The sequence below is a fragment of the Melospiza georgiana genome, chromosome 14 (assembly GCF_028018845.1).
Source record: "Melospiza georgiana isolate bMelGeo1 chromosome 14, bMelGeo1.pri, whole genome shotgun sequence".
Taxonomy (NCBI): Eukaryota; Metazoa; Chordata; class Aves; order Passeriformes; family Passerellidae; genus Melospiza; species Melospiza georgiana.
This window is the reverse complement of record NC_080443.1, coordinates 12,651,724-12,667,042: the sequence shown is the minus strand read 5'-3', so window position 1 is coordinate 12,667,042 and position 15,319 is coordinate 12,651,724. Positions and strand designations below refer to the sequence as shown.

The 15,319-nt window shown below is 39.8% G+C and overlaps 1 protein-coding gene across 2 annotated transcripts in view; it reads right to left on the bottom strand.

The window, feature by feature from the left end:
- Nucleotides 1-15,319, bottom strand: part of SMPD3 (sphingomyelin phosphodiesterase 3) — a 104,773-nt gene that overhangs the window by 32,243 nt on the left and 57,211 nt on the right. For both annotated transcript variants that reach the window (XM_058033975.1, XM_058033976.1), the window contains exon 2: nt 2,327-3,950. In XM_058033975.1, the coding sequence (XP_057889958.1) occupies nt 2,327-3,658 (1,332 nt within the window). In that variant the 5' untranslated portion in view covers nt 3,659-3,950. The remainder of the gene's footprint in view (nt 1-2,326; nt 3,951-15,319) is intronic.

Sequence of the window (15,319 nt, the reverse complement as noted above, 5' to 3'; positions counted from 1 at the left end):
AATTGATGCCTTTTCTACATCAGAAATGGGGACACTGCATTCCACAGGAGTCAGGAATTTAAAAAGCAGGGTTTGCACAGGACAGAGGCTCAGCTCCATGCCCCTGTGGAGGGGGAAGCAGTCAGGACACCCCTGTTCTGCAAGGCTCTCTTTCTTTCTTTAAAACCAGAGAAACTCTGTGTAGGACTGGCTGGTATTATGGACATTCAGAAATCTGTAAGGGCCAGTAAAGGTCCCACCTGGAATGGAAGATGAGCTGTCCCTGGGGATGGCAGAGTGCTGGCCACAACAGCGCCTGCACCCAGAGCTCTGGTACCCTCTGCCAGCTTCTGCTGCCCAGCAGAACAGCCCCAGGCTTCTGAACTCACTGCACTGATTCCTGCTGACTTCAAAAACAAACCAGGCTTTCACTTCCTGCATGTAGATTTTGTCTCTGGAGTCCGCACCCATCCAGCTGCTCGCTAAGCACCACATCAAGAAAGACAGCCTCTAAACCTACTTTATTTCAAAGACAAAATTAAACAATTATTCCTACTCTATGTCGTTGCTGTCATCAAAGAAATGAAATATGTACAACTGGTCATTTAATGTACAATTAAGAGAGAAAGTAAATTCATGTTAAAATAGACTTAGAATGAAAAGTATTTCAGGTATGAAAAAAGTACATCAGAATGACATAGACAGGAGGAAAAACAGTCTTATGGCTGGGCAGAACTCTGTTATGTTCAAAAGAATGGAGTCATCTTTGGAACTTTATAATAATTGGCTCTATTCCCTGCTCAACTGTAACATTATTTAACAACTTGGTTCCATAATTAAGTTCATCTTCCCAGTGGAATCTTGAAAAGAGGCTTAATTTTCTGCAAGAGAAATGGAGACATTGCAGCCTGCCTAGCAGGGTGGCAAATCAATGACTCAGCAATGGGCAGTTACAAACAGATTGGTTTTAATCTCTTAATCCCCAATATATGCATATGTTCAAGGGTAGTCTTTGTGACCCCAGAAATATTTATACTGCCCAAGATCCATGTTTATTTTTTTCTTGCAGCAATTTGTGATGAAAAAATAAATTGTTGCTGTTTATAAACACATAAGAGTGCAACATAGAGAGCTTAGACCCAGTTTTTGGAAACCTGTATTCAAATAGGGATTGGTTTTTGTTTGTGTCAATGTACATGAAATACTGAACTATTATCAGAACCAAAATTCTAATATTTGGGGGTTTTCTTACACAAGCCATGGTACCAAAAGTTTTTGATTTGGTTAAAAACCACAAATGGAGTACAAAGCCTCTCACTGATCCTTATTGACAATCCATATTCTTAATGGCTATTAATGTCTTTTGTTGAAGACTTGTGACTAGAAGGTACATATAATTTGAGCATCTGATGTACTTTGTCAATGTTAGAAAAGAAGTTCAGGATTTAGTTAGTGAAACTCATTCCAAACTGTGACTAAATCACAAAATCTGAAATTCAGTATTTTGGACATTTTCAGATCTTTCTATGTTTGGGTCTACAGACTTGGATCTCTGGCAGAAATTTTTGGTTCTTGATAATTCACAAATTAGAAAATCTCACTTTCCAGTTTAGAAAGAGCACAGCCAGATACTCTCAAGAGTTAAGCATGAACAGCCACTAGGTCTTGGAAAAGCAAATGCAGACTTTCTGCTTTTCATGATTTATAGACATACAACCCCAGGCTTCCTGTTCTCTCTACCATCAGTTAATTTATGTAAACTGTGTTAATAACACAAAAAAGCTTTGCGCTCCCCAGTGTCCCAGGCATGTTTGTCTTGTTTATTCCTCTTCATATCTCTCCTTATTAATTCTTTTGCAAGCAAGAGAGCAGAGTAGCCATACCTTTCACTGCAATTCTTTCAGTTTTATTATACTGGCATTTAGACATTTGGTTGTCTTTTGATTGCCAGACAAACACACAACGAGCACAAGCTGGTTTCCAACAGTGATGCTCACTGTACTGTACTCGTGTTATGAGGCATACAATTTATGCAGAGATCTTACAGAGATTTCCGTAAAGAAAGAAATTAAAATATCATGAAAATCGCTTCAAATTTTGAGTCTTGAAATTATACTTGAGTTCTACCTCCAAAAGTCCCTCATTGTTTCAGACACATCCATCAATTTAACACAATATTCAGGCTACAAATCCTATAAAGATTACATCTATGGCCCATTAGGTTATATCAGGAAAGCTAAATCTGAATATTGCCTCTGTTGCTGTCTAAAGAAATACGAAAATAATGTAATTTTATAACTTGCCGCTTACACAGAGTCAATACTTACAGCTTCAAAAAGGCTCTTACCTTGAGAAACAAGGCTCCCTTGGAAGCCAAGGAGTCCATTCCTCTTCCATTGGGGTAACAGTGATAGGCAGCATCCATAACAGGATAGCGGCTGGCAAAAAGTAGACCACTGTTCACAAACTTAAAGCTACAGCAGCTGTGGCAGCTGTAGACCCCAACATCATAGACGATGTATTCAAAATAGTGATGGAGCTGCTCTTTCAATTTCTCCGCAGCTCTTTTGTCAAACACTTCCTGCAAGCACAGAAAGTCCAGGTTGGCAGGGAAGAAAGCAGAGATCTCATGATCAAAGGTCTCATCTGTGTGTTTCTTTTTCCGCACTGAAGTCTTCTTCATGATTGAAGCTTTGTAGAGGAGCTTGTTGTTGACAGTGCTTTGGTCCACTGTGCCGTCTCCAACACGGACTTTGACTAGGGACTCTCGTGAGGCAGAGCAGCTGTCTAGACTCCCAGAATCTCCTTCCTTCTGTTTGTGGTTTGGTGTTTTTGACACCTCTGCATCACCTTCCAGTGAGGGCTCAGCTGGGCCACTGGCGTGAGCCTGGCCGTTGACGGTGTCTGCTTCTGTGTCTGACATGTGGCCGTTCTCCTCTCCGTTGATACGGACAATGCAAGTGTTTTCTTCTCCCTCGTGTGGCTCTCCGCTCCCACCTTTATCTTCTCTGTTCTCCTCGCCGTTGTTTGAGCCACAGTTGTCTCCTTTGTACTCCATTGATGTTGTCCTTTTGATGCCAGCATTCACAGTGCGGTTATCTCCAGCCTGGGGGGAGACCAGGCTGCTGAAACTCGCTGCACTGATGGATGTGTTGGTAGGAGAATCTATGTATATTTTAATCTGTGGCCTGCTCGCCCCATTTCGGATCCTCCTGCCGATCTCCTTAGCCCTGGCCTGTGTATTGAAAACGTTATTAAATCTTGCCAGAGAATCGGGCAGCAGGCAAACGTTGGCGCTGCCAAAGCAGAAGCTTTTCCCACTCCCTGCTGCCTTCCATTCAGTGAGCAGTGTGGCTCCATTGGCGTGGTTCTTGTCTTTCAGCCTGGAGTAGATGTAGGGCCTTCTGGCTGACTGCAGAGGGGACCAGAGCAAGAAGCCAATCAGAGCAAAAGGAAGAGAGGCCACCAGGAGTGCCAGATAGATGGGAGTGGTGATAATGATGCAGAGTGCGTGGAAATAGCATGGGTCATCTGCTCTTTGACGTTTTTCATAGGTGGTTGGAACAAAAGAGCCCACGAGCCTGTCTGCTAGCCAGTAACATGGGAAAATCAGGCCCCAGGAAAAAGAATGCAGAACTGACAGAAAGCTGTTGGGAAATGGAGAAGTGTATAAAACCATTGCAACTCAGTTATGACAACACTTCAGGGCCTACTACATGATGTCACTGTGTCAAGCATCCATAAAAACACTGGGAGAGGGATGGGGAAAAAAGGTCTGGTCAGGAGATTGTTGGGTTTCTTTCCAGTGAGAGTCAATAACAAAACTTTAAGAGCACCATTTCACTGTGTTGGGGTAAAAATGAAACAAGGCCACTGTTTTTGTCTGGCTTTTTGGCATCTGTATTTGTCGAAGGATGTCATTGTTCACTGGGGGCTGCCATAATGAAACTCTCCAGAGGCAAAACAGAAACCTGCAGAAACAAAAGACAAAACATATTGGAAGTTTAGGTAACACTTACTAGAAGTTTAAAGCAGATCGAGTTTTTCTCACAACAATTAAAGACTTACTATATTTATTGTATTTAGATGGAAATTGGAAAGGTTGGATCAAGGGAGAATTTGGGAGTTTTTTGTTTTGTTTCAATTATTAGCTCAGCATAACTTCACCAATCTTATGCAACATGTTTGAGTTCAAAGAAATAAGGGACAAGTCAAGTGCCAAATAACAAATGCTTGGCATTTACACAGTGCCAAAGGCATTTTGGGATGTTGATAATAGGGGGGAGCCTGGCAGATTTGTTTTTCTGGATGATTTTTAGGATCCTTGAGTAAAAATTCTCAAAAGCGACTCTGGCATCCACACATCAGATAGGAAAAAATTAACCTAAAACCTATCCAATTATGTAATTATCGTTAGAAAAGAAAAATCTCTAAAGAAGTTATTCTGTTCTACTGGGTGCTTAAAATGCTTTATAAAAGCCCTATTTACATAATCACTCAGCAGACCAGAAAGATTCCTGTTTACAGCAGTGCCAAGGATAAACAGAACGTTGTGTTTGGGATCTGTGAAGTGAGGACAGACTGCAAGCCCTATATTCCAACTTTCAGGCTGACAGCCTTCCTGGTGAAAGGTGCAGCAGTGCTGCAGAATACAGGTCAATTTGACTTTTACTATGTTAAAATAACAGACCAGAAGAAAGTGCAAAAGCTCAACAGATCCATAAAAAAATTGCCTAATTAGGTCTCCAATAGGTGTTTCCTTGAGCATATGATGACAGGATGTTACAACTCCCTGGGGAACATGAAACCAAGGGACAGTTTTGTAGATAGAGCAGTCAATGCCTGCTTGGGGATGTGCTGAAGTGGAAAAAAAAAAAAAGGAATCAATTCAATACAACTCTTGCCAGTTCTATTGCAGACTGCAGTATCGATAATCTACAAGATAAATCTACAAGATAAAGCTGTCAAGCAAACCATGAAACACCCAACTAAACAGCTTTACAAAAGCCATTATCCAGATTGTGGAGACACACTGTGTAAAAGGAATTCATGCTTGCTGCAGATCCAACACACTATTGGGTATTTGTAAAAATGGAAGAAAAATAATTGCAATCACAAATCCTTCCATGGGATAAGATCGCACAGCCCAAGTCATGAAGCAGATTGGTTTGGACTGAGGTTCGTTTTAACAACTTCTAGCAAGAACGTGATTTTCTGTAAACACTAAAGGCTGTATGATGGTTCAAGGCCACATTTATGACTCCTACACTTCCTCTGCCTTAAAAAGGGAGAGTATCTTCCAAAATCAGGAGGGTTTTTGACCAGGTGCCAGCTGCATTTCCCACTAGCAGCGTGCTGAAGTGAGGCAATAGGGGTTTGAGTGCACACTTGTATTCCATGCATTTTATTCCATGCATTCTAATAGAATTCCCACAACTCATGACACAGAAGCACAAAAACCCTGGTACCACAGCAAGCTTTAAAATATAATAGCTGGGGAAAAGGGAAGAGGGTATAAAGGACAGAATAGCTGGATGTCCTTTAAATTTTTGCATATTGCAGACAGAAGACATAGACATGTCAAGGTCCTAATTAAAAACCCTCTTCTAGCAAGGAAATTATTATCCTGACTTACTAAACTTCCAGATGAAAGCAATCACAAAACTTGCCAAAGTTCTGTCACAGACTGGCATACACACAAACAGGAACTAAGTTTCCTACTCCTTGCTAGAAAATCCTGTGCACTCTAGTGCCTCAAAGCCACCCCAAAAAAGAGAATTAAGAGGGTCATGGGAGACAGATTTTATCTCAACAAGATCTTAAGGGGTGAGGGAAGGCACCATGTGAGTCAACAGGAACTTGGGAAACATGACGTCAGTCACATCTCTCCTAATGCAGCGCTTTAGATGGAGCCTAAAGCTAAAGTGCCTAATTCCTTGTGATGAAGGGTATTACTTGGTAATCCAATGCTTTATTCATAGGGGTTTGGGAGATTAAGGGAGAATTTAAGATATTGCAATGAAACAGATATTTTTGTATGCTACAAAGACGTAAACGGCAGCCTTGTTTGGTGGTTTTTATTACTCTGTGAGTGTTTGAAGGCTAAAAATAGACTTTATTTAATTTTTTTTATGGTGGCAGTATGGAACATCTCAACTTTAGTGATAACAAGACATCAGGCAGGAAGGTTTCAAAGATTTTTATGATCATAATTATGCCCAGAAGTATGATGGAGGCATCATAGATCAAAAGAGATGTTTCTAGCTCCAGCATTGCTTGCAAACTAAATAAAGGACAATACAAGTCAACAAGTGATAGGAGAAACAGAAGAAAAACAACAAATCTTACAATAATCATGTTATGAGAACAGTCTAGAAATGGTCAGAAAAGTTTTAACTTCCTTTTGCTTAGAAACTAAAATACACTTTCAAATTCAGACAACTAAACTTTCTTCAAAAGTGATAGTAATATCACCTATATACAGTAAAAATACAGTAAACTGTATTTTTAAAACTATAAGTAAATCACTGGCACAACAGTTATTTATTTAAAAACAGAATAAAACTACTGAAGTGGCTAACTGATTTGGAAAATTACCCTATGGGTAATTTCACATCATAATTTACATATGTTCATTAAAACTAGTGTTTCTTGAATCCTGACAGTTGGTTTCCAGGGAAGATTGTAGCAATATATATCTAAAAATTAATTCTAGAAAAGCAGTTTATTTAGGCTGTGGTTTTACCTTGATTTACTTATTGTCATTGTAATTTCAATCAAAGAAAACAGTTTTACAAAATTGATCCCACTACACCATGTGAAACCACAAAAATTAGTGTTTGTAACTGAGCACAGGTGAAATGAAGATCTGAGGTAACTGAGGGAATTCTCACTCAGGCTCTCACATCATTCAGGCTTATTAGACAAACCACAACTTAATTTTTGCTTTCCTCATTGTTCTCATCTGGTTTTCCTCCCAGACACAATTCATAAAATCTTCCTTCCTTTATTCAGTGTTGTTCCCCTGATTATTCTTATACATGCTTTTAATTAGAGTCTAGTTCAACAGCTAACTAACCTTCTGGAAAAGAAACCCACTCCAAAAGGCCAAAACCACGTGAACTGCTTTGCATGCTTGATTACGTGGCTGTAATTACAGAGATGCAGCCATCTTGAGGGGTCAGTGGCTCTAATGAAGATGTTTCCTTGTTCCCCTGTGATCACTTCACAGCCTGATGTTCTAACTGAAATCCTTTCATCCTGGCTGGGACTCATTCCATGAAGGAGTTCACCATGCAGGCTAAGGGAATTTAAGTAGAACTTACTGGCTCACCTTAACTTCCACTTAAATCAGTAACAATTTACAGCTTAGGAAAATCTTTGTAAAAACTTAGGGAAAACATGGATCCTCTTTGGTATGAGAAGCTGAATTTGGTGAATCACTGCTACTGATGAATAAAGCAGAACCCATTTAAACTAAGGATTTGGCAGGAGGAGGAGGGAAGGAGGACAATGTTTTTGCAGACTTGCCATTGCAACATTCATTTACCAGTTTCTGCCTAAACTCTCTCCCTCCTCTCTAGAAAAGGTCCTCAAACACTGCCAGGCTGCTCTGCTGTCTCTTTGTCCATAGGCAGCCAACAGGCAAGAATCAGCATAAACAAGATGTCTAACTCAATTGAGCTAACCTGTAAAAAATAAAATACTAAGAAGTGTGAATTTACAAGTCTCCCTGAATAGAAGAGATGTCAGCAGCTAAGCACATGTCTAAAAACCCCAAAGCACCCCCACAAGTCCAGGGAGCTGCTCAAGCCTCAGGGAGTAGATTTGTGGTGATGCAATCTGTATTTGAAGCAAGGAGGTGCTAAATTTTCTTAAGGAGTCCTTGGACTCTCAGCGATGCCTCTGAATGTCTCCAAAGCTGTACTCTGAAGGAGATTTGGTGCTGTTGTTAACCACAGGTGAAGGGAGGTGGACCAGGGCTGGAGCCCATTGGGCACTCAGTGCTGGAGCTGGATCAGCAGTGCCCAAGGCACCCGCGGGCACCAGTGTGAGTGGGAGTCATCCCCTTCATCTGACAAAAGATTGGCTGCAGCTGCAGAGAAACTGGGCTGGCCTGGTGCCCTGTGTACCTCCTCACCCCAAATGGGAGCTTTTCTCTCAAAGTGCTGGAAAGTTGTTTGTGATCACACTGTAAAACTTGCTCTGAGCTTTACAGTTACGTGGGCCATGGCAGCAGATTCTCATTTCCGAAAGCAAATCGTCTGAGTTTGGTAGTCCCAGATCATATTCCTAGGCCAAAACCCATACCCACACACCTTCTGCTACCTAAATAAATTGGGTTTAAACTTAATTTAAAAAATATAAATTCAATTATGTTAATGTATGGAAACACAGGTTATAAAAAGATCTTTACAATTATAACCCATTGAAAAGCATTAAAAAAATGTCAGTTTGGTCCCTTTTTTCTTTCAAAATGGATGAAAAATTGAAGCTGAATGCATTATTGCACAAAACAATCATCTTTCATATTCCGGCAAGCAACGCTGAGTCTACCCTGACACAAGAGATTATACTTGCTCAAACCCTACATGCAGAGTTATAAATGCAGAAGGGACACATCACATCTCTCAAGCCTAGGACAGGTTTATTCTTTACTCCACACATACAAACTGCACTCCAACAATGAATGCTGTGTTTACACACCAGCTTCACTAATTGCTCCCTGGAGACCTGACCCAAACCCAGAAAACTTCACCAGTGCAGCTCCAAATTCTGAAATACACCTCCAAAGCCTTGTGCACTCTGTGAGTGCACCAGTACCAGCCTGTGAACATCAGATAAATAATCAAATACAAGCCATGTGGGAACTTTTTACAAGGGCATTTAGTTCTACTTCACTGGAGGGCATGAAGACTCATCTGAAAATCTGGACTCTACAAAGTTTCTTCAATTATTTTTATTTCAGTGGAAATAGAAGCAGACTGACAGTTTCTGTTGTATTTTAGAGGGGCCAATGCCATGAATGCCTCTAAAAATATCATGGTTATGCAAACTAAGTAACAGCAACCAATGTCAGTTCTGATCTGCAAGGACATTACTTTAAAACACAAATTTGACTGCATTGTTAAAGTAGCTACTTCAGAATTAATACCAAAAAAATCCTAATCAGCAGAACTGTCTCTTCTGGTACAGGGGACAATTACATATTTCCAAATTATCAATTCCTATTTATGGCCTTGGGAACTGGTAAGAAGTAGGATCAATAGCAGATTGATAGATGAAAATATCTGCAAATACAGAGAGCTATGGGTTTTCAGAAAAGCTTTGCTATCAGGCAAGATTTAGACAAAAAAAAGTTAATCTGACCACTTGGTGATCTCACTCAGCACCTGGAAAGCTAAACACTCTCTGTTTTGAGACCTTATTTGGTGAACTTCAGTAGTGAGACAACTGCAGCCCACAAAAGTATGAATCTGTGACACTAAGCTCTGTTTATACAATAGAAACAGAATGGGCTTTATTTACAAAATCACCTTTTAGTGTGCTTGAGCCTCGTATTTTACAGGAGCTGGAGTAATTCAATAATGGCTAAATAAATCTGATCCTTGTAGATGGTTTGTTTAACAAAACCCAGTGAGATGGAACAATATTGGCTTTAGGTGCACAAGACAGAAGTGGAGATAAAATTTTCCCTACTCATCTTTCACCATCTAAATCCTACAGAGGTCTGACTACAGCCATGCCTTGCCCATAAATTAGCAGGGGCACAGGCTCCCTGTAAAATGAAAAGCTGTTCTTTCTCAAGCAGCACTTTGAGCCCCCAGGCTTCTGGTTACTCCATGACAGCTCAATAGAAGTATAAAGTAATCATTTTTCCCCAGAGTGGATATTTTTATACTGTTGAAATTGTTCTTAAAGGTGCCAAAGAAAAGTTACCTTAACCTACAGTAAATCCAAGACAAATTCCTACCAATAAATATCTGTTCCTCTATAAAAAAAATGCTTACCTACAATTCTTAAAATACTTTATAAAGGAAATTAAAATACAATGTTACTGAATTAAAACACAGCTGCCCTTATAAAGAAAATTAAAGTACATTTATTCATTTTCTACTTATAGAAAATTGGAAAACAGAGCCTTTTTAACTTGGACAAGTTTTCATGCAAACCCCAAAACTAGACTCCTTAACTCCCAGTTTCTAGCTCTGCTGACAAAGGCATATTTCCCCAGGACCCTGAGATCTAATTGTATGGTGGTAATCATAAAAAACCCAACATTGCTCAAAACTCAACACATAAATACCAAGTCCTTCCCCCAAAACTTGCTTCCATGTCAAGCCACTCTGACAAAAATGCAAGAATTCAAGCTCAAGCTTTTTACAAATTGCTCCAAGATAGGCTGAGTACTTTTGTTGCATATTTTCAAACACCCAAACAGACATCTATTAAAACTCTCAACTCTCATTACAAAAAAACCAAAAAAAGACCCACCAGCATAAAAACCAACCCAGAGCACTTGACACTTTCTGCTTTTCAAAAGTTATAGGAAATTCAAGCAAAAATATTACATTTACTTATTTGTAAATTCATGTCACTGCAATACACTGGTAGACTAAAGTGTGCCAATCCTCTCATATTTTCTTCTTACAGAGTAACACATAAAAGAAGACAGAAAACAACATGTGATTTTTTAAGTTATCCCATCCAATCACTTAACACTCTAAAAGAACACTTGTTGCCATCTTCACATAAAGCATAGCTAAATTTAGCTCAGATATTACAAAGCTACTAATCTCTCGAATACTCAAGAATGAATTATTTAAAACCACAAGATCCGTGTGGTGACTTGTCTTAAAACCACCCCTAAGAAAGCAGAGAGAATTTGCTGAGCAGGTTTATTCCAGGGAGCCTCACGGCTTGTTCTTCACTGGCTCCTCCGCAGTAACACCCTCATCCTTGCTAGGCTGGGCAGCTCTGGGGAACAGGGATATCTAAAATGACCCATGTAAGGAATCTTGTGGCTCACTTCACACTCTGCTGCTGCACATCTGTACAGACACCCCTGCAGAGGGCTGGGGACAAGGGGCTGACTGCAGGTCTCAAACACCGACGGCCATGGAGCCAACAAGGGTCATTGGCAAGGACATGCTGGGAGAAACAGTGGGATGGGGCTGGAGAAGGGGCCACAGGGGAGCTAGGGCAGGACTTTTCTGGGACAAATGTCCTTGTTCTGGGTCCTGGGAATAAGCACAGCATAACACAGCCATGGGGTTGAGGTCAGGAAGCAGACATGGACGGAAGGCCAGCTCAGCAAGGGGAAAACAAGACCAGCTCTGACCCCCAAAGGGCTCTGACTCTTTTCCAGACATGCCAAGAAGAATGAACTGCACACTGTAACAGCTTTCATAGAAAGAGAGAAAGTTACCTTGAGAGTAGGGAAAACTCATCCATAAAAACCTACCTCCACAAAGCCCCGGTGTGCACATCCCAGGCTGCTGGATCAGTGCTGGAGCCAGCACTGCTGATCTTTCTGTCTCTCCCTCTCTCTTTCACTCTACCCTTTATTCAAAATCCACCCCTGTGTTTACATGGGAAGATAAGGGACTAACATACCAATTTCCATGCCAAGTGTATAATTTACCAATAAAACTGCCTTTTTGAAAGCCTCTGACATTTGCGGTTCCTTCTCAACCACGGGCACATACAAATCTGGGGTGCTTCCCTTCCCTTCCACAACCCTGCAATGTCTTTTGGAAATATGTTTGCCACCAAAATGGCATTCTTGAAAAAAAATCTTCTTGACTCTCGCAAGAATGCAAAACAGAAGGACTGCAATATGTTTCCCACTTGTCCTAAAACTCCCTTCACTTTTTATTAACCATTGCATTACACAGAAAAGGCTGATCCTTCCTCTTCACCTTCTAAGACATCTGACAAACTGAGAACATGCTCAGTCTGTTCTGGATGCCTCACTGTTACAGCACAGGAAGCAATGTTCAGCCACAAAGCAACCTTTGAAGTCTTGTGACATTGCCTGATAAGAACCAGGTTTCTGGCATTGTACATTAAATTGCCCAAGAGTCTCCCATATTTTTTGCTGGCAGAACAGATCCTGGCTCATGCCTCAACACTTTCAGCATTTCAGGTTCCAGGTTTCAGAGATTGCTACTCTTCAGACATCGCTGCTTTTTAGCATGAGTTGGGAAAGGACTTGGTAGAGAAAAGTGAACACAAAATTTGAGGTGGGATAGGGAGAGGAAGATCCTATTTTTGAGCCAGAAGCTTTTGCATCTCTATGGAAAAACAAGAATAAAGGTTAATCTCATTTTTTGTGTTATACAAAATGTAGGTTTAATCCATAACACACCTGAAATATCAAAATTGTACTGCTGTTAATCAAAGCGGTCCATATTTAGAAAAGAAACAGAAGAAGCTATGCTAAATACCCCACATTCTACCACTTCTAAACCAAGAGAATAGCATAACCCAGTAAGATCTGGCAAAAATCTAAAAGAACTAAAACGAGGAATGTGTGCAAATGAGCAGCTACTTTAGAGGGGTATGCATATATGGATACAAAGTTCACCTCACTATTCTGTGGAATTTTATTTCCTTAAAAATACAGCAAATGTTTGTAGTTTTTTCTGCTATTAAATGCATTTTTGAAGATCATGACAATATACAGATATTTCATTTTGCACCCCATTTTTTATTTACTCTTGGAACTAGAATGAAATCAGAAAGTTTCCTATATCCAGAAGAAGCAAGAGGGACACTGTTTGCTTCCATCTAAAAATACCTTCTGCAGTGTTCTTACGTGGTCACCAACAAATGAAGTAACTAGAGGCTTCTCTTAGCCATCAGCAGAAAAAAAATTGTTTAAATATTTAATATGCTTTTAAAAATGTCAGTACTGAGTCAAACTATTACTAGTTTTTTATTGTGACCAAAAGTAAAATGTTTAATTGAAGCAGCTGCTCCTTAATAAATAACCAGAAGCTGAGAGCACGAACGTGTGGCATTTGCAGATTAGATTTTCATGCATGGCATTCCAGGCATGATCTTTTCATACACTTGAATATATGACAAGTTAAATAAGATCTCAGTCCAAGTAACAAAACTGTAGAGAATCAGAAGTGATGATTCCAAAATAGATCTGGGCCTACCTCCAGTATAAACAGCTTGATCTCAGTATTAGTTTTAGGATGCAAAGCAAACATCCTGGATCTTACTGCGGCTTTTACTCACTCAGGTAAGCTTTACTGTCACAATCGTTCAGCAAAAATATACTGAGGATATATACAGCTATTCCAGGGCATAAAAAATGAAGTACATTAAAATTTGGTCCAAATATGGTCAGAAAAAAATTTAAATTGCCTTTTTTTTAAACCGTACCTCTGATGCATATTCACAGTACAAAAAAATCTATTTTTAAAAGGTTAGTTTTAGTAAACTCTGCACAAGTAATTACAGTGAGTTAAATAGGGATTTGGTTCTACAAGACCCGCATTGATGTATTCGTGAAGTTTGTTTCATTCTTTGGACTTACTGTGCAGTCCATTATTTACAAAGAGCATCCTCAGGCATGTTAAATACCTGTGTAAAGTATTAGGTTAATGCAACTGCTAAACAATACAGCATCCACACAGAACTGTCAATAGCAATGCCTAAACTGTAGAGACTTTTGCTAGATTTTCCAAACCAGCATAGTCTTGTCCTGCTATTAAATAAACTCATTTTGCCCTATGATTCACTTCAGAATTCAATTTTTAAGAGTCATTTTGCAGAGCAGAAATACATTTCTAAAAATTCAATTGTCTTTAATAGAAAAGCAGGCTTTCATATATTGAATGCTGTGTTCTTGGAAGTGAAGCTCTTCAGCACTGAAATGAAAATCATATTTCAGTCTAAGTTTGCATTATCTCCTGCATGTCACAGAACAGTTGTCAAAGAAATGCCAAGGAAAAAGGTGCAAATTCTGTAAAGCAACATTTCTGATAGTGGTAATCTCTGTGGCTTTGGGTTAAATGATCCCCACTACTCAGCTGAAGTTGTCACATACCCAGAGCAAAGAGTCCATGTCTTGAATGGTTCTGATAAAACACAAATGTTTGAGGATTTGGGTTTTTGTAATTATCTTCAATAGCTATAAGTTGCATTTCTATTTCTGCTGGCTGCTCCTAGCCTGTGCTACACTTTTCAGGACGTACATTTACTTGAGTATTGCAGGCAGAGATACCCTTTGTTTATTAGCCATGGCTTTTACTCCTATATTGTCTTTAGTAGGACTGCTCCCAGAGATAAATTTGCATTTTTGCAATTCCCAAATGAATATTGGGAAAGTTTCAGAGAACTGTTGGACAGAATAATATTATTGGTATAACTCTGATTATTATGCACCCCAAATTTTGTAAGATTTGAAGTCATGTAGAAGGAACATACTGTTAATATCTTACATAATTCATCCTGATCACTTAAATAGATTCTTAAAACAGCATCCCCTGGATGCCAGCTTTTGAAGTGTTTAACAAGGTATACATAAAGAGGGTAATAATTATAATGGGGGTGTAATGAGCTTCACTATCAATGGGAGTCAAAGTACAGTAGAATTTTATCTCAGATAATTATTGTTATGTGCAGTAAATGCACCAGCAAAACTGAAGAAATAAAGCCTTTGGATTACCTCTAGTGAGGAGAATTCACAAAAGAGAACATTGATTTTTATTCTGACTTTGTTCTATGAATCTGACAGGTGTTAAGCTTCTAAATCAGGGGACTTGAGACCTTGTGTAAGTGACATAAAATTATATCATACAGCAAACACAGCAGAACTTCCAATTCCACTGTGTCTTGGCTACAGGTGACAAGAAATCACTTACGTCTGTGCAATTAAACAGCAAACCATTCACACCAAAGGACAATAAGTTGCAATGTGATCAGCAGCCAGAAATGCCTTGGCTGTGAGAAGGGGATTGTGCTGTCCCAGAGACTCCTGGGGAGCAGCACAATCCACCCTGACATGAATCTCCTTCTCCTAGGGAACAAGGGGCTTTCATTTACTAACCACACTCATTCACCCTCGGGCCCTACAGCAAAACCACCACAAAGTCCCTAAATATTGCTGCTGCTTTTGTAGGAAGGGTTATCAGGCTGGTCAGGGCTGAGCTCATTGAGCTGGCACAGAACACTGAGCACAGGTACCACCAGCTGGTTATTCTGCTCACTCTGCTTCAAAGGATTATTGATCTGCTGGGACGGACTGGACTGCTGGCCAAAAGCTGTAAGGCCATTACATGCAAGGTCTAGTCATTTCAGTCTTCCAAAGACAAAAAGCTCT